The sequence below is a fragment of the Hyla sarda genome, chromosome 9 (genome assembly GCF_029499605.1).
Source record: "Hyla sarda isolate aHylSar1 chromosome 9, aHylSar1.hap1, whole genome shotgun sequence".
NCBI lineage: Eukaryota > Metazoa > Chordata > Amphibia > Anura > Hylidae > Hyla > Hyla sarda.
Window position 1 is genome coordinate 29,163,037 of NC_079197.1, and position 24,553 is coordinate 29,187,589.

At 42.1% G+C, this 24,553-nt stretch overlaps 1 protein-coding gene across 3 annotated transcripts in view; it reads right to left on the bottom strand.

Moving 5' to 3' along the window:
• MVB12B (multivesicular body subunit 12B) overlaps positions 1–2,889 on the bottom strand; it is a 117,376-nt gene extending 114,487 nt beyond the window's left edge. Inside the window, exon 1 of one of the 3 annotated variants that reach the window (XM_056540967.1) lies at positions 2,694–2,889. Coding sequence is in view for 2 of the 3 variants with exons in the window: in XM_056540965.1 (XP_056396940.1) it covers positions 2,527–2,664 (138 nt within the window). In the remaining variant the exon portion in view is untranslated. Of the gene's footprint in view, positions 1–2,526; positions 2,666–2,693 lie in introns of those variants that run through there. The other 2 variants (XM_056540965.1, XM_056540966.1) reach the window with 2 other exon arrangements.
• Between the last annotated feature and the right edge of the window lie 21,664 nt (positions 2,890–24,553).

Consider the following 24,553-nt stretch of genomic DNA (forward strand, 5'->3'; position numbering starts at 1 on the left):
AAAATTGCCTCTGTAGTATTCAGCAGCTAATAAGTACTGGAAGGATAAACAATTGTTAATAGAAATCATTTACTAATCTGTTTAACTTTCTGGCAACAGTTGATTAAAAAAAAAAAAACGTTTTCCATCGGAGTATCCCTTTAACATCTGTTTTTTCACCATTTTTTTGCGGGATTAAAAATTAGTGCATGCACCGTCTTTTGTGCCGGCAAAAATAACTGACATTAGTAAAAACGGACACAACTGATGCAAAAGGATGTTTAAAAAATATCCCATTGACATGAATGGGATTTTTTGACGGCCGTTTTCAGGACTAACCAAAGTTTTTTACAGGATGATACCTGTACAGCGATCTCTCAACATACGATGGTAATTCGTTCCAAATGAACCATCATTACTTGAATCCATCGTATGTTGAGGGATCCGTGCAATAATAATCTAGAAAGTTATGCTCACGTGTCCCCGCCGCTCCGGACCGTCACCGCTGCCCTGGATCGTCGCTGTCATCACGTTGCTGCGCACGCTGCTCCTATTGGATGACGGGACGGCGTGCGCGGCGACATAATGACAATGAAGGAGAGCGACGGCCATGCAGCGGAGCATGAAGAGGACGGTCCGGAGCAGCGGGGACAGGTGAGCGACACCGGAGCACACGGGGCACATTAATCGGCTATTTGGCGGCAGATCAAGCAGTCTGCGCTGTCGGATAACAGTTTATGCGATGGCCCCGACATAGAAAAGCATTGTATGTTGAAATTAGAGATGAGCGAACTTACAGTAAATTCAAATCGTCACAAACTTCTCGGCTCGGCAGTTGATGTCTTATCCTGCATAAATTAGTTCAGCTTTCCGGTGCTCCGGTGGGCTGGAAAAGGTGGATACAGTCCTAAGAAAGAGTCTCCTAGGACTGTATCCACCTTTTCCAGGCCACGGGAGCACCTGAAAGCTGAACTAATTTATGCAAGAAAAGTCATCAACTGCCGAGCCGAGAAGTTTGTGACGAATCAAATTTACTGTAAGTTCGCTCATCTCTAGTTGAAATGATTGTATTTCGGGGCCATCGTAGGTCGGGGGATCACTATAGTGTGAAAGGGGCCGTATTCAACAAACTGAGAATAAAGTCCAGTGGTTTCTAAACTGTTGACCTCAGAATAGTGCAAAACTACAACTCCCAGCATGCCAGGACAGCCGTTGGCTGTCCGGGCTTGCTGAGAGTGGTAGTTTTGCACCATTTGGATAGACGCTGCAACAAACATTATATGATAACTATGGACAGCACCAACCCAAGGCTGGTTTTATATATATATATATATATATATATATATATATATATATATATAGATAGATAGATATAGATATAGATACACAGGGCTCAAGTCCTGCAGGAACTCTCATGGGAACGGAGTTCCTGCACTTTTTCCACAGCAGGAACGCAGTTCCCATTAGCAGGAGTCCTGCAGGACCAGCCCTTAAAGATTTACTCCGCCCCTAGACATGTCATCCCCTATCCAAAGGATAGGGGATAAGATGTCTGATCGCTGGAGACCCCCTGCAATCTTTGCTGCGGCACCCCATACATCCGGCGCACGGAGCGAACTTCGTTCCGTGCCGGATGACTGGTGATGCAGGGCAGAGGCTCATAACGTCACAGTAATGCCCCCTAAATGCAAGTCTATAGGAGGGGGCGTGACGGCCATCTCGCCCCCCTCCCATAGACTTGCATTGAGGGGCCGTGTACTGTGACGTCATGAGCCTCTGGTGCTGCACCCAACGCTCTAAACCAGTGGTCTCCAACCTGCGGACCTCCAGATGTTGCAAAACTACAACTCCCAGCATGCCCGGACAGCCAACGGCTGTCCGGGCATGCTGGGAGTTGTAGTTTTGCAACATCTGGAGGTCCGCAGGTTGGAGACCACTGCTCTAAACGAACGTCGTCAGCAGCAGGGAGAACGTGGGGGTCCCCAGCGGCGGGACCCCCAGGATCAGACATCTTATACCCTATCCTTTGGATAGGGTATAAGATGCCTAGTACCCCTTTAAGTGGAAACCTAGGGTGAGTTCCCACACTTTTTTCCCCAGGACTTGACCCCTGTGTGTATATATATAGATATATATATATACACACACTAGAGGCAGGCTTCCAGCCACTACAAGGCCTCTGGTCTTCAGTAACACATCATGCACCAGCCATTATCTTCTGCAGATATTCTTCATGACATCAGATGATCATTGCCTGACATCAACCTGCTATGGCTGCTGTAGAGGAAGAGGAGGAAGGAAGAAGAGGAGGAAGGAAGGAGAGGAGGGATGTACCACAACACACATAATGCAGTATCCATACACTGACCCCCAGCTGGTGGGCCAGGAAGGGGTTAATCTGATGCATCCAATGAGATCTCAGGCCTGCTGCATCTCTGCAAACACTCAGCTAGAACAACAAAGCCTGCAGACCCGGAGACCACAACACCTACTGTGCGGATCTGGGGAGGGATCGGGGATCGGTGGAGGATCCATAGGACACTTAACTGTTACCCGAGGATAATCGTCCCTTCTTTTCATGCAAAGGCAGCTGTTCATTGCCGGGCGAGGAGGGAGAGAGCGGAGGGAGGTCTGGGGAGGAGGGGGAGGCTGAGCAGAGAGAGAGAGAAAGGAGACACATATCATCCAGTGCACAGAGGAGGGGACAGGCTTACCCAGCGTGTGACGGCCTCAGCACTGATGCCCCCGGCGTGCCCACCCCTTGTCCGAGCCGCGTATCCGCCCGTCAGGTCCCAGCAGTCACCTCCTGACCATGTCAACTTTACAACCCAGCAGCGCTAACAAAGTGCGGCGGACATGTGAGGCTGTGCGGGCGGCAGGAAGGATGCAGCCTCTAGTGGCCAAGATGCGCAACTGCAGGGGTGGGTTTTCATCCTGAGTGTGGGAACTCTGCGCTGTGTGCGGGATTTACTAATGGGAACTATTGGATCGGTTACTGTGTGATGTGTGTATAGTGTGATGTGTAATGTGTATAGTGTGATGTGTAATGTGTATAGTGTGTAATGTGTATAGTGTGATGTGTGTATAGTGTAATGTGTATAGTGTGATGTGTGTATAGTGTAATGTGTATAGTGTGAGATGTGTATAGTGTGATGTGTGTATAGTGTGATGTGTGTATAGTGTAATGTGTATAGTGTGATGTGTAATGTGTATAGTGTGAGATGTGTATAGTGTGATGTGTGTATAGTGTGATGTGTGTATAGTGTGATGTGTGTATAGTGTGATGTGTGTATAGTGTGTGATGTGTGTATAGTGTGATGTGTAATGTGTATAGTGTGATGTGTGTATAGTGTGTGATGTGTGTATAGTGTGATGTGTGTATAGTGTGATGTGTGTATAGTGTGTGATGTGTGTATAGTGTGATGTGTGTATAGTGTCATGTGTGTATAGTGTGATGTGTGTATAGTGAGATGTGTATAGTGAGAGGTGTATAGTGTGATGTGTGTATAGTGTGATGTGTAATGTGTATAGTGTGAGATGTGTATAGTGTGATGTGTGTATAGTGTGATGTGTGTATAGTGTGTGATGTGTGTATAGTGTGTGATGTGTGTATAGTGTGTGATGTGTGTATAGTGTGATGTGTGTATAGTGTGTGATGTGTGTATAGTGTGATGTGTATAGTGTGAGATGTGTATAGTGTGATGTGATGTGTATAGTGTGATATGTGTATAGTGTGATGTGTGTATAGTGTGATGTGATGTGTATAGTGTGATATGTGTATAGTGTGATGTGTGTATAGTGTGATGTGATGTGTATAGTGTGATGTGTATAGTGTGATATGTGTATAGTGTGATGTGTGTATAGTGTGATGTGTGTATAGTGTGATGTGATGTGTATAGTGTGATATGTGTATAGTGTGATGTGTGTATAGTGTGATGTGATGTGTATAGTGTGATATGTGTATAGTGTGATGTGTGTATAGTGTGATGTGATGTGTATAGTGTGATATGTGTATAGTGTGATGTGTGTATAGTGTGATGTGTGTATAGTGTGATGTGATGTGTATAGTGTGATATGTGTATAGTGTGATGTGTGTATAGTGTGATGTGATGTGTATAGTGTGATGTGTATAGTGTGATATGTGTATAGTGTGATGTGTGTATAGTGTGATGTGTGTATAGTGTGATGTGATGTGTATAGTGTGATATGTGTATAGTGTGATGTGTGTATAGTGTGATGTGATGTGTATAGTGTGATATGTGTATAGTGTGATGTGTGTATAGTGTGATGTGATGTGTATAGTGTGATATGTGTATAGTGTGATGTGTGTATAGTGTGATGTGTATAGTGTGATGTGTGTATAGTGTGATGTGTAATGTGTATAGTGTGAGATGTGTATAGTGTGAGATGTGTATAGTGTGATGTGTGTATAGTGTGATGTGTGTATAGTGTAATGTGTATAGTGTGTGATGTGTGTATAGTGTGATGTGTATAGTGTGAGATGTGTATAGTGTGATGTGATGTGTATAGTGTGATATGTGTATAGTGTGATGTGTGTATAGTGTGATGTGATGTGTATAGTGTGATATGTGTATAGTGTGATGTGTGTATAGTGTGATGTGTGTATAGTGTGATGTGTGTATAGTGTGTGATGTGTGTATAGTGTGTGATGTGTGTATAGTGTGATGTGTATAGTGTGAGATGTGTATAGTGTGATGTGATGTGTATAGTGTGATATGTGTATAGTGTGATGTGTGTATAGTGTGATGTGATGTGTATAGTGTGATATGTGTATAGTGTGATGTGTGTATAGTGTGATGTGATGTGTATAGTGTGATGTGTGTATAGTGTGATGTGATGTGTATAGTGTGATATGTGTATAGTGTGATGTGTGTATAGTGTGATGTGTGTATAGTGTGATGTGATGTGTATAGTGTGATATGTGTATAGTGTGATGTGTGTATAGTGTGATGTGATGTGTATAGTGTGATATGTGTATAGTGTGATGTGTGTATAGTGTGATGTGATGTGTATAGTGTGATGTGATGTGTATAGTGTGATGTGTGTATAGTGTGATGTGTATAGTGTGATGTGTGTATAGTGTGATGTGTAATGTGTATAGTGTGAGATGTGTATAGTGTGAGATGTGTATAGTGTGATGTGTGTATAGTGTGATGTGTGTATAGTGTGATGTGTGTATAGTGTGATGTGTATAGTGAGATGTGTATAGTGTATAGTGAGAGGTGTGATGTGTGTATAGTGAGAGATGTGATGTGTGTATAGTGTGAGATGTGTATAGTGTGGTGTGTATAGTGTGAGGTGTGTATAGTGTGATGTGTGTATAGGGAGAGGTGTGAGATGTGTATAGTGTGATGTGTGTATAGTGAGAGGTGTGATGTGTGTATAGTGTGAGATGTGTATAGTGTGATGTGTGTATAGTGTGATGTGTGTATAGTGTGGTGTGTATAGTGTGATGTGTGTATAGTGAGATGTGTGTATAGTGTGATGTGTGTATAGTGTGAGATGTGTATAGTGTGATGTGTGTATAGTGAGAGGTGTAATGTGTGTATAGTGTGATGTGTGTATGGTGAGAGGTGTAATGTGTGTGTATAGTGTGAGATGTGTGTATAGTGTGATGTGTGTATAGTGTGAGATGTGTATAGTGTGAGATGTGTATAGTGAGAGGTGTATAGTGTGATGTGTGTATAGTGAGATGTGTATAGTGTGATGTGTGTATAGTGTGAGATGTGTATAGTGTGAGATGTGTATAGTGTGATGTGTATAGTGTGATGTGTGTATAGTGAGATGTGTATAGTGTGATGTGTGTATAGTGAGATGTGTATAGTGTGATGTGTGTATAGTGTGATGTGTGTATAGTGAGAGGTGTATAGTGTGATGTGTGTATAGTGTGATGGGTGTATAGTGAGAGGTGTATAGTGTGATGTGTGTATAGTGAGATGTGTGATGTGTGTATAGTGAGATGTGTATAGTGTGATGTGTGTATAGTGAGAGGTGTATAGTGAGATGTGTGTATAGTGAGATGTGTATAGTGTGATGTGTGTATAGTGAGAGGTGTGATGTGTAATGTGTGTATAGTGTGAGATGTGTATAGTATGATGGGTGTATAGTGAGAGGTGTATAGTGTGATGTGTATAGTGTGAGATGTGTTGTACAATGTATAGTGGGAGATTTCTACAGTGTGAGATGTGTCTAATGCGAACAGTATATTGTGTGAGATGTGTATAGTGTGACATGTACAGTGTATAGTGTGAGGTGTGTACAGTATATAGTATGACATGTGTACAGTGTATAGTGTGAGGTGTGTACAGTATATAGTATGACATGTGTACAGTGTATAGTGTGACGTGTATAGTGTGAGGTGTGTACAGTATATAGTATGACATGTGTACAGTGTATAGTGTGAGGTGTGTACAGTATATAGTATGACATGTGTACAGTGTATAGTGTGACGTGTATAGTGTGAGGTGTGTACAGTATATAGTATGACATGTGTACAGTGTATAGTGTGACGTGTATAGTGTGAGGTGTGTACAGTATATAGTATGACATGTGTACAGTGTTTACCAACAGAAATATTTGTATCAGTTACTGTGTGAGATGTGTTCAGTTTATAGCGTGAGATATATATTGTGTGAGCAGTATATAGTGTGAGATGTTAGGTTTGTGATCACATGACCCAGTTACAGTAATGAACAGTGGCTGCAGCTGTGATGGAATAATAAAGTGTGTTGATAATAATAGAGTGTCCATTACTGTATGAGACACATATACACTGATATATCTGCTTATTCATAAAAACATTGTATCTGAAAAACAAACAAGTCATTATTTACAATAAATTGAAAGAACAGGGATAAAATACAGCAACATTAAAGGGGTACTCCAGTGGAAAACTGTTTTTTTTTTTGTTTGTTTTTTATCAACTGGCGCCAGAAAGTTAAACAGATTTGTAAATTACTTCTATTTAAAAATCTTAATTCTTCCAGTACTTATCAGCTGCTGTATACTACAGAGGAAGTTGTGTAGTTCTTTCCGGTCTGACCACAGTGCTCTCTGCTGACACCTCTGTCCATATCAGGAACTGTCCAGAGTAAGAGCAAATCCCCATAGCAAACCTCTCCTGCTCTGGACAGTTCCTGACACAGACAGAGGTGTCAGCAGAGAGCACTGTGGTCAGACTGGAAAGAACTACACAACTTCCTGCGGAGCCTACACAAGGGATACACATGTGACCCACAGTCATATCCAACACTGGGTTCACTCAGGCTTAATATAGTTGCATTTTTGCATCCATATTACCCCCCCCCCCCCCCTTTCCCCAAGTGTCACCCTGACTGCAGGTCTGATGACCCCATGTGACAGCTGTCATTTCAGACCATCAGACCCTTGGTCAGACAGGGTCTTGGGTCCCTAATGCAATTACACTGCTCAAAAAAATAAAGGGAACAGTAAGATAACACATCCTAGATCTGAATGAACTAATCGTATGAAATACTTTCGTCTTTACATAGTTGAATGCGCTGACAACAAAATCACCAAAAATTATCAATGGAAATCAAATTTATCAACCCATGGAGATCTGGATATGGAGTCACACTCAAAATCACAGTGGAAAACCGCACTACAGGCTGATCCAACTTTATGTAATGTCCTTAAAACAAGTCACAATGAGGCTCAGTAGGGTGTGTGGCCTCCACATGCCCGTATGACCTCCCTACAACGTCTGGGCATTCTCCTGATGAGGTGGCAGATGGTCTCCTGAGGGATGTCCTCCCAGACCTGGACTAAAGCATCCGCCAACCCCTGGACAGTCTGTGGTGGATGGAGCGAGACATGATGTCCCAGATGTGCTTAATCGGATTCAGGTCTGGGGAATGGACGGGCCAGTCCATAGCATCAATGCCTTCCTCTTGCAGGAACTGCTGACACACTCCAGCCACATGAGGTCTAGCATTGTCTTGCAATAGGAGGAACCCAGGGCCAACTGCACCAGCATATGGTCTCACAAGAGGTCTGAGGATCTCATCTCGGTACCTAATGGCAGTCAGGCTACCTCTGGCAAGCACATGGAGGGTTGTGCGGCCCACAAAGAAATGCCACCCCAGACCATTACTGACCCACCGCCAAACTGGTCATGCTTGTGGATGTTACAGGCAGCAGAACGTTCTCCATGGCGTCTCCAGACTCTGTCACGTCTGCCACATGTTCTCAGTGTGAACCTGCTTTCATCTGTTAGGAGCACAGGACACCAGTGACGAATTTGCCAATCTTGGTGTTCTCTGGCAAATGCCAAATGTCCTGCACGGTGTTGGGCTGTAAGCACAACCCCCCCCCCCCCCTGTGGACGTCGGGCCCTCATACCACATTGATGGAGTCTGTTTGAGTGGCCACATGCACATTTGTGGCCTGATGGAGGTCATTTTGCAGGGCTCTGGCAGTGCTCTTCCTGCTGCTCCTTGCACAAAGGCGGAGGTAGCGGTCCTGCTGCTGGGTTGTTGCCCTCCTACGGCCTCCTCCACGTCTCCTGATGTACTGGCCTGTCTCCTGGTAGCGCCTCCATGCTCTGGACACTACGCTGACAGATACAGCAAACCTTCTTGCCACAGCTCGCATTGATGTGCCATCCTGGATGAGCTGCACTACCTGAGCCACTTCTGTGGTTGTAGACCCCGTCTCATACTACCACTAGAGTGAAAGCACCGCCAGCATTCAAAAGTGACCAAAACATCAGCCAGGAAACATAGGAACTGAGAAGTGGTCTGTGGTCACAGTGGACAGTGGGATTTCACAGAAGTGTTATTGACTCGGAGTTACATTGTGTTGTTAAGTGTTCCCTTCATGTTTTTTGAGCAGTGTATATTAAGGGGGTTATCCAGCTTACGAAAAATGTATCCCCTATCCAAAGTGTCAGATCATGGGGGGGGGGGGGGTCGTCTGACTGCTGCCCCCCACCCCCCTCCCGCGATTTTCTTCCGTGGCCCCTGGCTTTCCTCCTGCACGGATTGGGGGTAAGTACGCGCCCTCCATTCCTCTCTATGGGGGAGTAGAAGTGCTGTAAGTGCTGTACCAGCTGTCGGACCTTCCCCGGCGATCTGACACTTGTCCCTAATCCTTTCACAATTTCCTGTATGGGGCCTGCTCTCGCCACTTTACTTACCAGTCCCCTGAGCATTCCGGCCCCAAAGGCCCAAAGGTGAGTAGAGAGTCGAGAGCCCGGGCCCCGTACATGACATCTCTGGGGGGGTCCCAGCAGTCAGACTACATCTTTATCTGTGCCTCAGATTCCAGAATGTAGGTAGGAGCGTAGCTATAGGGCAGTGTTTCTTAAACAGGGTGCCTCCAGCTGTTGCAAAACTACAACTCCCAGCATGCCCAGACAGCCTTTGGCTGTCTGGGCATGCTGGGAGTTGTAGTTTAGCAACAGCTGGAGGCAGCCTGCTTAAAGGGGTACTCCGGTGGAAAACATTATTATAATTTTTTTCTCAATTCAACTGGTGCCAGAAAGTTATACAGATTTGTAATTCACTTCTATAAAAAAAATCGTAATCCTTCCAGTACTTATCAGCTGCTGTATTCTAGGGAGAAAGTTCTTTTCTGTCTGACCACAGTGCTTTCTGCTGAAACCTCTGTCCATGTCAGGAACTGTCCAGAGTAGGAGAAAATCCCCATAGCAAACCTCTCCTGCTCTTGACAGTTCCTGATATGGACAGAGGTGTCAGCAGAGAGCACTGTGGTCAGACAGAAAAGAGCAACTCAACTTCCTCTGAAGTATACAGCAGCTGATAAGTACTGGAAGGATTATGATTTTTTTAATAGAAGTAATTAACAAAACTGTTTAACTTTCTGGTGTTATCCAGGAAAAAAACGTTTTTTTTTATAAATCAACTGGCTCCAGAAAGTTAAACAGATTTGTAAATTACTTCTATTAAAAAATCTTAATCCTTTCAGTACTTATGAGCTTCTGAAGTTAAGGTTGTTCTTTTCTGTCTCTGCTCGTGACACGTGTCTCAGGAACCGCCCAGTTTAGAAGCAAATCCCCATAGCAAACCTCTGCTAAATTGGGCGGTTCCTGAGACACGTGTCATCATAGAGCACTTAGACAGAAAAGAACAACCTTAACTTCAGAAGCTCATAAGTACTGAAAGGATTAAGATTTTTTAATAGAAGTAATTTACAAATCTGTTTAACTTTCTGGAGCCAGTTGATATATAAAAAAAAAAAAAAGTATTTTCCTGGAATACCCCTTTAATTTGAGAAAAAAAAATAATAATAATAAAAAAGAAATATATATATATATATATATATATATATATATATATTTAATGTGTGTGTGTGTGTGTGTGTGTGTTTTCCACTGGAGTACCCCTTTAAGAAAAAATGCTATAGGGTCTAAAGTCTGATACATGAGTGCCCTCTGCAACATAAGAAAATATCAATATTATAAATGGGACACTGTAGGTAGGGAAGTCCTGTTACAAAAGGAGAGAAGAGAACGTCAGCCCAGGATTAGTGGTTAGTGGTACAAAGGAATAAATCACAAACACAAGTCATAATATCTGTACTCTAAGGCTCTGTTCACACTGTGTTCAGCGCCAAAGCTCCTGGTGCATATGCCAAAGCGTTGCCATAGGTCAACCATTGTAGAAGCAGAACCATAAATAAAAACTTTATTATGGCTCAAGAGGTCCGAAATGCGTCAACAGTCGGTAATTGCATTCCACCGTTTGCTGTATTTTTTATATTTATGTATTTTTTTATATTTATATTTTTTATGAAGCTGCTGTAATAAAGTAATAAAACTTTTATTGGATGGAGTCCCTGTTTCTACTTTCACTTCCCGGTTTCCTTCACGCGGCTGGTAGCACATTGTGGTTGATCCGGACACGACGCTGCATACAGTGGCGGGCAGAAGATTTGAGAATGACACAAATATTTGGTTTGCACAAAGTTTACTGCTCCAGTTTTTATAGTCGTATTAAATGGGTACTCCAGTGGAAAACATTTTTTTTTAAATAAACTGATGCCAGAAAGTTATACAGATTTGTAAATTTCTTCCAGTACTTATCAGCTGCTGTATGCTCCAGAGGAAGTTGTGTAGTTCTTTCCAGTCTGACCACTTTGCTCTCTGCTGATACCTCTGTCTGTGCCAGGAACTGGCCAGTGCATGAGCAAATCCCCATAGAAAACCTCTCCTGCTCTGGACAGTTCCTGACATGGACATAGGTGGCAGCAGAGAGCACTGTGGTCAGACTGGAAAGAACTACACAATTTCCTGTGTAGTATACAGCAACTGAAGTACTGGAAGGATTAAGTTTTTTTTTTTTATAGAAGTAATTTACAAATCTAAAAAATATACAATGTAGCCCGGACCTTCTAGGTGAGTAAATGAAAATGGATATACGTGGATCGTGCTTCAATAATAATCAATATTTATTATAAAATATAAATAAGATTCAACACTTCTCACAGGGCCCTTGTGAGAAGAACATACATAATAAAAGGCAACCTAACAATGTATTTAGGCAATAGTGATTAAAACTATAATCCTGGCATAGGATAATAAAATAGAGTAAGATCTGTACCAAACAAATATGTTAAAGAGTTGCTCTTCTGGGTATTTAGGGTAGATATGTCCCTTTTAGATACAGTAGCAAACAGTCTGTAATATTAGAAATTGTTACCGGTCTGTAAATGGTAACTCAGGCGATGGGTGTTGTTCCCGCAATGGCTGAGTGTCCGTGGTGTGCACAGTCCTCTGTGCGGCGCTTCCAATTGTGAGCCTGGTCCAGTAGTATCTGAGCGCGGTGGCAGTCGCTGTCGGCTGAGGCGCTGGCAGGCGCCAAAGATCGCGATGATGTCCGGGGACTGCTGGCGCTGGCGTGCGCTGGAGTTGGTATTCCTCACCGCTTTGCTGACTGGTAAACAGGACCATGTACTGGAGGGCTGGAAGTTCACCTCGTGTTGCCGGCGTCTGACGTCAGCTGTAGTCAGAGCCGGGATGGCTACACCAGAATGGTTACACCGGAATGGATCTGAACTGCTGAACCGGGTAGGTAGCAGAGTAAGAGCGCTGATAATGGTACAGTTCATAAAGGATAACTGGCCATGAGGTTTGGGCACAGTTCTTCGAGGGTAATACTATGCCAGTAAATAACGACTAGACGCGTTTCAGGGTTGTATAATATAACCCTTTCCTCAGTAGTCATGATAGTTGCCATGAATCATCAGCTGTTTTATATAGGCACAGATCCCACCCCTTAACACATTGATAGATAAAAATAAAAAGCATAAATGGATTCGATGAATCGGTTCACCTAGAGAGCAATACTAAGTGTAAAGTGATGTATGAATTCTGTTGGAAAAGTATAACAATGCGTTTTCCCAAACAAATGTATTTTTTATAATAAAGAGAGATAAGAAATAAAAATAGAAATAAATCACAGACAGCGTGTTGGAAATAAATAGACAAATAAATAAAAAAGGAGGAATGGAATAAAATAAAATAAAACAAAACTAAAATAAAAATAGACATAAAAATAAATTAAATGAAAATACTGAAATAAAATGAAAATAATTATACTAATAGAAATAGAATAAAAATAAATGTAAATAAAAATAAAAAAAAATAAAAATAAGAATAAAAATAAAATAAAAATAAAATGTAAATAAAAAATTTCATTTTTCATTTTTTATTTACATTTTATTTTATTTAATTTTTATTTTATTTTTATTTTTATTCTTATTTTTATTTTTATTTATATTTATTTTTATTTTTATTCTATTTCTATTAGTATAATTATTTTAATTTTATTTCAGTATTTTCATTTAATTTTTTTTATTTTTGTTTTATTTTATTTTATTTTATTCCATTCCTCCTTTTTTTATTTATTTGTCTATTTATTTCCAACACGCTGTCTGTGATTTATTTCTATTTTTATTTCTTATCTCTCTTTATTAAAAAAAAATACATTTGTTTGGGAAAACGCATTGTTATACTTTTCCAACAGAATTCATACATCACTTTACACTTAGTATTGCTCTCTAGGTGAACCGATTCATCGAATCCATTTATGCTTTTTATTTTTATCTATCAATGTGTTAAGGGGTGGGATCTGTGCCTATATAAAACAACTGATGATTCATGGCAACTATCATGACTACTGAGGAAAGGGTTATATTATACAACCCTGAAACGCGTCTAGTCGTTATTTACTGGCATAGTATTACCCTCGAAGAACTGTGCCCAAACCTCATGGCCAGTTATCCTTTATGAACTGTACCATTATCAGCGCTCTTACTCTGCTACCTACCCGGTTCAGCAGTTCAGATCCATTCCGGTATAACCATCCTGGTGTAGCCATCCCGGCTCTGACTACAGCTGACGTCAGACGCCGGCAACACGAGGTGAACTTCCAGCCCTCCAGTACATGGTCCTGTTTACCAGTCAGCAAAGCGGTTAGGAATACCAACTCCAGCGCACGCCAGCGCCAGCAGTCCCCGGACATCATCGCGATCTTTGGCGCCTGCCAGCGCCTCAGCCATCAGCGACTGCCACCGCGCTCAGATACTACTGGACCAGGCTCACAATTGGAAGCGCCGCACAGAGGACTGTGCGCACCACGGACACTCAGCCATTGCGGGAACAACACCCATCGCCTGAGTTACCATTTACAGACCGGTAACAATTTCTAATATTACAGACTGTTTGATACTGTATCTAAAAGGGACATATCTACCCTAAATACCCAGAAGAGCAACTCTTTAACATATTTGTTTGGTACAGATCTTACTCTATTTTATTATCCTATGCCAGGATTATAGTTTTAATCACTATTGCCTAAATACATTGTTAGGTTGCCTTTTATTATGTATGTTCTTCTCACAAGGGCCCTGTGAGAAGTGTCGAATCTTATTTATATTTTATAATAAATATTGATTATTATTGAAGTACGATCCACGTATATCCATTTTCATTTACTCACCTAGAAGGTCCGGGCTACATTTTATATTTTTTTGGTTTTCCCTTTTTAGCAATTAAGGTATAGTTGCTTGCCCAGTTTGACCTCGGTGCGTATTAGTTGTGAGCTGCACATACCTATATAATTTTTTCTAATTTACAAATCTGTTTAACTTTCTCGCACCAGTTGATTTTTTTTTTTTTTTCATGAGACATTTAGATTACTTTTTATTATTAATTTTTTTGGGTATAGGAAGTGAACAAAAATCAGCAATTTTGAGCTTTTTTAAAACAAATGTAAATTTTTTTTCTTTTTTTTACGTTCACCATGCAGTTTTGCTAACATTCTATTTTAATAGTTCTGATATTTCAGTTTGTGGCGATATGAAATATATTAATGTTTTTTTTTTACTTTTTTTTGTTTACATTGCTTTATATGAAAAATGGGGGGTGATTTAAACTTTTATTAGGGGAGGGACTTATTAATATTTATTAACATTTGTTTTCACTATGTTTTAGTCACCATAGTGGCCTATTATATACAATATTTTGATTGCAAACACTGAGCAATGCAACTGATGAGTGTTATCGGCCCGAGCAGCACGGAGATGAATAGCGGATGGCAGGGAGACAAGTGAGAGACCTCCCACCGCCATGTCAGCTAAACAGTACTTCGCGATCGCATGGAAGAGTTTCTGAATAGCCCCCTATCTAACTGGAAATGCAGTTATAACACTTTTAGATGCCACAATAGACTTTGATTTTAGCATCTGAAGGGTAAATTTCAGATATGCTGGGAGTTTTGCAACAGCTTGAGGAACCCTGGTTGGTAAATACTGCAATGGCCAACCCTTCTCAGGAGGAATGCAGCCGTGTTTTTCTAATCCTGTACAACTTTTTTAATGATAACACACAAAAAACTAAAATACACAGCCAAGTGCTAGGAGCTATAGGGCAGTGTTTCCCAAACAAGATGCCTGCAAAACTACAACTCCTAGCCTTTAGCTGTCCGGGCATGCTGGGAGTTGTTGTTTTCCAGCAGCTGGAGGCACCTTGTTTGGGAAAAACTACCCTCTAACTACGCTCCTAGCATTTGGCTGTGTATTTTTTTGTGTGTGTGTTTTTAGTTTTTTGTGTGTTTTTTTTTTTTTGAGTACATGTCTGGGTGTTTAGATCAGTGGTCTCCAAACTGTGTCCTTCCAGCATGCACACCTTCTCCCTCCCCCATCCTTCCCTGCCTTGACTAATTGACTTATAGGGTTCAGTGCTGAAAGCTGTGCCCTATACATCAATCAGTAAAGGCAGGGAGGGTGGGGGAGGGAGGAGGCATGCATGCTGCAGCTAAGCTTAGCCTCTCTGGTGCTTCAGCTTTGAGCATGATAGCTGACAGATTCCCTATCTGTATAGGTGAAAAAGAAGGCTGTATAGGTAAAAAAAGAAGTAGATTGTTATAATGGGCACTAGGTTAGACGGTCATGAGAAAATGCTTGTGTGTACTACACATTCTCTTTTATAGAAGATAGACCAGAGAAAACCAGTTATGACTAAAGTTATTACATCAGAATTTGAGTTAGTATTTTACGGTGTCTTCATATGAAGGGTTTGAAGAGATAAGTGTCTGATCCGTGGTGGTGTAATCACAGGAACTCAGATATCAGGGGTCCCATGTGTCTCCTAGTTGAATGGAACGATGGTCGAACTTGCACATCGCTCCATTCCATTCTAAGGCCATGTTCACAGTCTAGGCAAGGAATGCAAGGACATTGGTGTCCCTAAAGACAGCAAAGTGTTCTGCATCAATTCCGTTGGAAGCATCATACTGTACAGTATTTATTTATATTCAAAAAGATCAATGTAATTGTTTATTAACAACGGCATATACTGTTCTGAACAACAGTAGGGCTCTTGAAAACTTCATCTAATCTTTTAGTTCTTGAACTAAAGGAACTTTTTTTATTTTATCTTTGTTGAACCTACAAATATAGAGATGTAAATTTTCATATTTAAAGAGGTAGAAGTGAAGTTGTAATATCATAGATAATCTGAAGACAGATACACAGCCTTGACTTTGCTATGGGGCCTTTGATTTCTAGTTGTACTCTTGGACAGTGTCCTGTGTTTGTCTTTGAAGTTAGTAGGAGTTTGGTGTTTACCAGTGAGGTTAGTGTTAGTGTGCTCTATGTGATTGAGGTTAGTAGAAGTTTGGTGTTTATCATTGAGGTTAGTGTTAGTGTGCTCTATGTGATTGAGGTTAGTAGAAGTTTGGTGTTTATCATTGAGGTTAGTGTTAGTGTGCTCTATGTGATTGAGGTTAGTAGAAGTTTGGTGTTTGTCTTTGAAGTTAGTAGAAGTTCTGTGTTTGTCTTTGAGGTTAATGTTAGTGTCAAAATGTATACTAACAACCTGTTAGTTTTTGAAATTATGCTGACAAGCAATTAGATCAATATACAAAACTGTGGATGTGCGGCCATGTCTGTTTTTTCTACCTGGATTCACATTGTGTATTCTATCCCCTCCTTTTTTGTTTTTTCCAGTTGGCCTGCACTCCGCCCCACCCCCTCAGCCCAACCCTATATAAGTAGCAGGTAGCTACACAAGGCCCTTTCATTTTCTAGCAGCCTCCCAGTTTGACTGGGAGCACATGGTAAGTGAGCTTTTACACCTTGTTCACACTGGTGTAGTGCTGTGCGGCATCCGTTGCTGCCGCGGTGCCGTGTCTATGGGGGGGTGCGGCCCGGAGACTGGTTTAAGTGGCATTGGTGCCGCTCTGCCAGTGGGTCGTTCAACCTGTGGGCACTGGTGTCGCGGTGGTGGTGGACGCCGCCCAGTGCTACGCCATTTTATGCTAGGGACGTTAGGGACCCACTCTTAATAGGTGGCCTTGACATGGCGAGTGGGCTTGTACCTTTTGATCAAAATGTATACTAACAACCTGTTAGTTTTTGAAATTATGCTGAGAAGCAATTAGATCATGTCTGGCCATGTCTGTTTTTTCTACCTGGATTCACATAGTGTTAGTGTGCTCTATGTGATTGAGGTTAGTAGGAGTTTGGTGTTTGTCTTTGAAGTTAGTAGAAGTTTGGTGTTTGTCATTGAGGTTAGTAGGAGTGTGCTCTTTGTTATTAAGGTTAGTAAGAGTTTAGCGTTTGGCATTGAGGTTAGTAGGAGTTTGGCATTTTTTATTGAAGTTAGTAGGAGTTTGGTGTTTTGTCATTGAAGTTAGTAGGAATTTGGTGTTTTGTCACTGAGGTTAGTAGGAGTTTGGTGTTTTGTCATTGAGGTTAGAAGGTGTTTAGCATTTGCTATTGAGGATAGTAGGAGTTTGGTGTTTGTCATTGAGGTCAGTAGGAGTTTGTTGTTTTGTCATTGAGGTTAGTAGTAGTGTGCTCTTTGTGATTGAGGTCAGTAGGAGTTTGGTGTTTTGTCATTGAGGTTAGTAGAAGTTTGGTGTTTGTCCTTGAGGTTAGTAGGAATTTGGTGTTTTGTCATGGAGGTTAGTAGGAGATTGGTGTTTGTCACTGAGGTTAGTAGTAGTGTGCTCTTTGTGATTGAGGTTAGTAAGAGTTTAGCGTTTGGCATTGAGGTTAGTAGGAGTTTGGTATTTGTCATTGAGGTTAGTAGGAGTTTTGTGTTTTGTCATTGAGGTTAGTAGGAGTTTTGTGTTTTGTCATTGAGGTTAGTAGGAGTTTAGTTTTTGTTATTGAGGTTAGTCGGAATTTGGTGTTTGTCATAGATGATAGTTGGAGTTTGGTGTTTGTCATTGAGGATAGTAGGAGTTTGTTGTTTTGTCATTGAGGTTAGTAGGAGTTTGGTATTTGTCATTGAGGATATTATGAGATGGTGTTTGTAATTGAGGTTAGTAGTAGTTTGCTCCTTGTGATTGAGGTTAGTAAGAGTTTAGTGTTTGGCATTGAGGTTAGTAGGAGTTTGGTGTTTGTAACTGAGGTTAGTAGGAGTTTGGCGTTTGTCATTGAGGTTAGTAGGAGTTTGGTGTTTTTTATTGAGGTTAGTAGGAGTTTGGTGTTTGTCATTGAGAATAGTAAGAGTTTGTCATTGAGGATAGTAGGAGTTTGGCATTTTTCATTGAGGATAGTAGGAGTTTTGTGTTTTGTCATTGAGGTTAGTAGTAGTGTGCTCTTTGTCATTGAGGTTAGTAAGAGTTTGGTGTTTTGTCATTGAGGTTTGTAGGAGTTTGGTGTTTTGTCATTGAGGTTTGTAGGAGTTTGGTGTTTGTCATCAGTTTGCTGATCATGTGATCAGCTGCAGGGCAAAACAAATCCAGCCAAACATGACTACATTACACAACTGCAAGAAAGGCAATTCCCTAATGTATGAGCATAGAACTTGCATTTAAAAAGATAGTAGATAATAATGTAGCTACATTCTTTAAAAAACTGCCCCACCTGTCCACATGTAGAACTTGGTATTGCAGATCAGCTCTTTCCTTGAATGTAGCTGACTTGCAGGACCAGTCACAACTCATGGACAGCTGTGGTGCTGTTAGAACAAAGCAGCCATGTTTTTTTCTTCCTAATCTCTTACAATGACCATTAAGGTTCAGTTCACACTTGAATAAAAGTGGGAGTTTATAGCAGCCTTTCTGGCATTTTGACCTTACAGGGGTTATCCAAAGATCCAAAGTTATTCCCTATTTCTGGATAGGGGATGTTTAGCTCATCGGCAGGGGGTTCAAATGTTGGGACCTCCAATGATCCCTTGTATGGAGGTCAGTTGTCCCCTGAACGAATGAGCCAGGCAATGTTCCTCAGCCCCATAGAGAATGAATTGAGTGCTGGCTGAGTATGCACATTACTTTGTGCTCTGTTCTCAGGATTGGTGAGCCCAGCAGTTAGACTCCACCAATCAGCTACTTATCAGACCTCCACCCATCAGCTACTTTGAGACTTCCATCAATCAGCTACTAATCAGACCTCCACCAATCAGCTACTTATTAGACCTCCACCAATCAGCTACTTATCAGACCTCCACCAATCAGCTACTTATCAGACCTCCACCAATCAACTACTAATCAGACCTCCACCAATCAGCTACTTATCAGACCTCCACCAATCAGCTACTTATGAGACCTCCACCAATCAGCTACTTATCAGACCTCCACCAATCAACTACTAATCAGACCTCCACCAATCAGCTACTTATCAGACCTCCACCAATCAGCTACTTATCAGACCTCCATCAATCAGCTACTTATCAGACCTCCACCAATCAGCTACTTATCAGACCTCCACCAATAAACTACTTATCAGACCTCCACCAATCAGCTACTTAGACCTCCACCAATCAGCTGCTTATCAGACCTTCACCAATCAGCTACTTAGACCTCCACCAATCAGCTGCTTATCAGACCTTCACCAATCAGCTACTTATCAGACCTCCACCAATCAGCTACTTAGACCTCCACAAATCAGCTACTTATCAGACCTCCACCAATCAGCTACTTATCAGACCTCCACCAATCGGCTACTTATAAGACCTCCACCAATTAGCTACTTATCACACCTCCACCAATCACCTACTTATCAGACCTCCACCAATCAGCTACTCATCAGACCTCCACCAATCAGCTGCTTATCAGACCTTCACCAATCAGCTACTTAGACCTCCACCAATCAGCTACTTATCAGACTTTCACCAATCAGCTGCTTATCAGACCTCCACCAATCAGCTACTTATGAGACCTCTACCAATCAGCTACTTATCAGACCTTCACCAATCAGCTACTTATCAGACCTCCACCAATCAGCTACTTATCAGACCTCCACCAATCAGCTACTTATCAGACCTCCACCGATCAGCTACTTATCAGACCTTCACCAATCAGCTACTTATCAGACCTCCACCAATCAGCTACTTAGACCTCCACCAATCAGCTGCTTATCAGACCTTCACCAATCAGCTACTTAGACCTCCACCAATCAGCTGCTTATCAGACCTCCACCAATCACCTACTTAGACCTCCACCAATCAGCTACTTATCAGACCTCCACTTATCAGCAACTTATCAGATCTTCACCAATCAGCTACTTAGACCTCCACCAATCAGCTACTTATCAGACCTCCACCAATCAGCTACTTATCAGACCTCCACCAATCAGCTACTTATCAGACCTCCACCAATCAGCAACTTATCAGACCTTCATCAATCAGCTGTTTATGAGACCTCCACCAATCAGCTACTTATCAGACTTTCACCAATCAGCTGCTTATCAGACCTCCACCAATCAGCTACTTATCAGACCTCCACCAATCAGCTGCTTATCAGACCTCCACCAATCAGCTACTTATGAGACCTCTACCAATCAGCTACTTATCAGACTTTCACCAATCAGCTGCTTATCAGACCTCCACCAATCAGCTACTTATGAGACCTCTACCAATCAGCTACTTATCAGACCTTCACCAATCAGCTACTTATCAGACCTCCACCAATCAGCTACTTATCAGACCTCCACCAATCAGCTACTTATCAGACCTCCACCAATCAGCTACTTATCAGACCTTCACCAATCAGCTACTTATCAGACCTCCACCAATCAGCTACTTATCAGACCTCCACCAATCAGCTACTTAGACCTCCACCAATCAGCTGCTTATCAGACCTTCACCAATCAGCTACTTAGACCTCCACCAATCAGCTGCTTATCAGACCTCCACCAATCACCTACTTAGACCTCCACCAATCAGCTACTTATCAGACCTCCACTTATCAGCAACTTTTCAGATCTTCACCAATCAGCTACTTAGACCTCCACCAATCAGCTACTTATCAGACCTCCACCAATCAGCTACTTATCAGACCTCCACCAATCAGCTACTTATCAGACCTCCACCAATCAGCAACTTATCAGACCTTCATCAATCAGCTGTTTATGAGACCTCCACCAATCAGCTGCTTATCAGACCTCCACCAATCAGCTACTTATCAGACCTCCACCAATCAGCTACTTATCAGACCTCCACCAATCAGCTGCTTATCAGACCTCCACCAATCAGCTACTTATGAGACCTCTACCAATCAGCTACTTATCAGACCTCCACCAATCAGCTACTTATCAGACCTCCACCAATCAGCTACTTATCAGACCTCCACCAATCAGCTACTTATCACCTGTGGACAGTGGATTACTTTGGATCTCAGGACAATTCCCTCGTGACGTCATGGTCACGCCCCCTCAATGCAAGTCAATGGTAGGGGACGTGACTGCCGTCATGCCCCCTCCCATAGACTTGCATTGAGGGGGCATGGCCATGATGACACAAGGGGTGTGGCCGACCCCCGCAGCACGAAAACTGCGTTCTGAACATTTACTTCCGAAAGCTGGCCAGTGGAGTACCCCTTTAAGAACAGCACAGTTTACAGCCCATTCTTGCTTTTAAAATATATTGAAAACAACCGTGAATACAATTAATACCATTCTTTGTTATAGATGTCATAACACTAGTGTGAACAGAGCCTAATTGGTATTAGTACAGTGTAAATGTTACGCAATCTTAGGCCATGTCTACACTATGGATTCTCCATGCAGATTTTGCATGAAATTTGGATGTTATCCATGACCCTTAATTCCATTGAAATTGGGGAAAAAACAGAAGGGACATAGCAATTGCGGCCGGCAGCCACACGCAGATGGGCCCCAATGAATGAGGTTACTGTGTGTCTGAGTCAGTAGCATAATAGTAGCATAAAAGTAGCATAAAAGTCAGATTTTCGTCCAAATCCACAACTATTTTTTTCTGATGGAAAATCCAGTCATGTGAACACAGCCTTGTCCAATGATCTTACAGTTTATATCATCCTTTATGAGCTGAGATGTGTTGATAATAATTAAATAATTTCTGTTCTCCTAAGGCTGCTTTCACACTATAAAAATACCTCCGTTATAAACGCCCGTTATAAAAACCCTGGAAATCGGCCGTTAAAAAAATCCCATTGTAGTCTATGGGATTTCTCTGATAGCCGCTTTAACCCGTTATCGCCCGTTATTAATAACGCACGTTATTTTCTGACGGGCGAATGAACTACTTATCGCCCGTCACAAAATAATGGCCGTTATTAATAACGGGCGATAATGGGTTAAAACGGCTATTAGAAAAATCCCGTAGACTATAATGGGATTTTCTGACGGCCGATTTTCAAGATTTTTATGATGGACGTTAATTACGGATTCATTTTTTTACAGTGTGAAAGGGGCCTAACAAGTATAAATAACAACAAGTATAAATATTTTCGACATTAACAGTGATAACGTAAACAAGAACTAAACAAAGTGTTTACTCCTTAACTAATCTATGTCTCCCCTGTGTTTGTGTATGGTCCTCGTGTCTCCATATGTTCCCATATGTTCTCTCTATGTGGCATATAAAGTACTCGAGTTCTCAGAGACTGCAGGACAAAACAGTTCTACGAGGGTGTCTGATGTCTTTGTGCTCTTTGGATTCCGTGCGATCCCCATGGTAAATGATATGCACCATCACAATACCTTGTGTTCTCTCTGTCCTAGTCTCTTCTGCACTGAGCGCCCTGCTCCCTCCCTTTTTATAGACCCCCAGTCACTGGCCTTCGTGACGTCACTGGCTTTATGAGATCATCCACTGGGCCAGTGTTTCCCAACCAGGGTGCCTCCAGCTGTTGCAAAACTACAACTCCCAGCATGCCCGGACAGCCGAAGGCTGTCCGGGCATGCTGGGAGTTGTAGTTTTGCAACAGCTGGAGGCACCCTGGTTGGGAAACACTACACTGGGCTAATGCAATGCATGCCAAGCACGTGACGACAGATGGTGTCAAGCCTTCGCCCATAACTGTAATGCAGAATACATGGGTCATGTCACTCATCACGAAGTAGAAAACCTTAGCAAAAGTCATCAATAGTTTTTATACAGACTCACGTTTTTTTTATTTTTTTTTTTAGTTAGAGTGCCCAGTGCCACCGAGTGCCACCGCGGGGATGTAATGCGGTCTCTCCGGAGGAGAAGTAGTTAATGGAGTCCAATCTTCCAGGCCGAACAGCAGGAAATCTGTGGAGCTATCATAGGGCCATCTGTGGGGGCTGGGGCTGTGTGAGAGATGCTATTCATGGTACAGACTACGCACCCTCAGGCTCAATCCACCATTGTTCAAAGTCAGCCATCACACTAGCATCACAACAAAGCTTGTTGCTTCTTACCAAAGACCCTCGGTCTCTCCCCATACTCCCCAAACAACCTTAAAGGGGTTGCTCCCGTGGAAAACTTTTTTTTTTTTAATCAACTGGTGCCAGAAAGTTAAACAGATTTGTAAATCACTTCTATTAAAAAAAAAATCTTAATCCTTCCAGTACTTTTTAGGGGCTGTATACTAAAGAGAAATCCAAAAAAGAAATGCATTTTCTCTGATGTCATGACCACAGTGCTCTCTGCTGACCTCTGCTGACCATTTTAGGAACTGTCCAGAGCAGGAGAAAATCCCCATAGCAAACATATGCTGCTCTGGACAGTTCCTAAAATGGACAGCAGAGGTCAGCAGAGAGCACTGTGGTCATGACATCAGAGAAAATGCATTTCTTTTTGGGATTTCTCCAAAAATCCAAAGTACTGGAAGGATTAAGATTTTTTAATAGACGGGATTTACAAATATGTTTAACTTTCTGGCACCAGTTGATTTAAAAAAAAAAAGTTTTCCACGGGAGTACCCCTTTAACCTCCAGATTTATCGTTGTCTTTAGAGCCTTTTTTTTAGCTTATATCTGGCGCATGAAATGTCGCACGCAGGTCAATGCACTTTTTTCGCGATTTTTGGCTGCAAGCAAAAAGCTTCAAATGATCTTTAGGAAAGTCAATTTCAGTTTTTACTTTGCAATGGTCACGGACTTATCAGATGCGAATTATGCACAAAACAGACACAAACCCCTCCAAAACACCCCAAATCTACACCAGTCCAGACCTGGCTTAGGGTGCATGCACACTATGTTTCTTAAGATTCGGGACTGTATACGGCTGGGGAGAGGGGGGCGGAGAGTCAGGGGCGGGGCAACTGCACGCTGCCATATGCGGTCCCGTATCTAATTTATTTCAATGAGCGACCGGAGTGAAACGCTGCCTCCGGTCGGCTCCGTTTTGGCCCGTATACGGTTTCCCGACAGGCCTTCATAAAAATGAAAGCAGCGAGCTGATTGGTTGCTATGGGCAACTGGGCAAGTTTTCCTCTGCACAGGTTTTGATAAATCTCCCCCATTGTTCTTACCATTAATTTAAGAGAAAACTAAGTTTTCAGAATATTGCACAATCCAATATGGCAGGCAAACTATGTGATCCATGGTGGTACAGAAAGTGATCACGAACATGTGTGCTAATTTTCACATTGTTCTGACCAGCAATATCAAAGAAAACTATGTTTGCAATATATTGCGCAATCCGATATAGCTGCCAAATCTTGTGATCACATGTGGTACAAAATGGGATCACAAACGTGTGCTAATTTTCTAATTTTTTTATTGTGGTATTCCGGTACTGGACCTGGTCCTGTACCTTAGTCGTAGGTACCCATTGTCAGAGTTCCTCCGTGCTGATAGGGCTCTCTTGGTGGGTTAACCCCTAGTG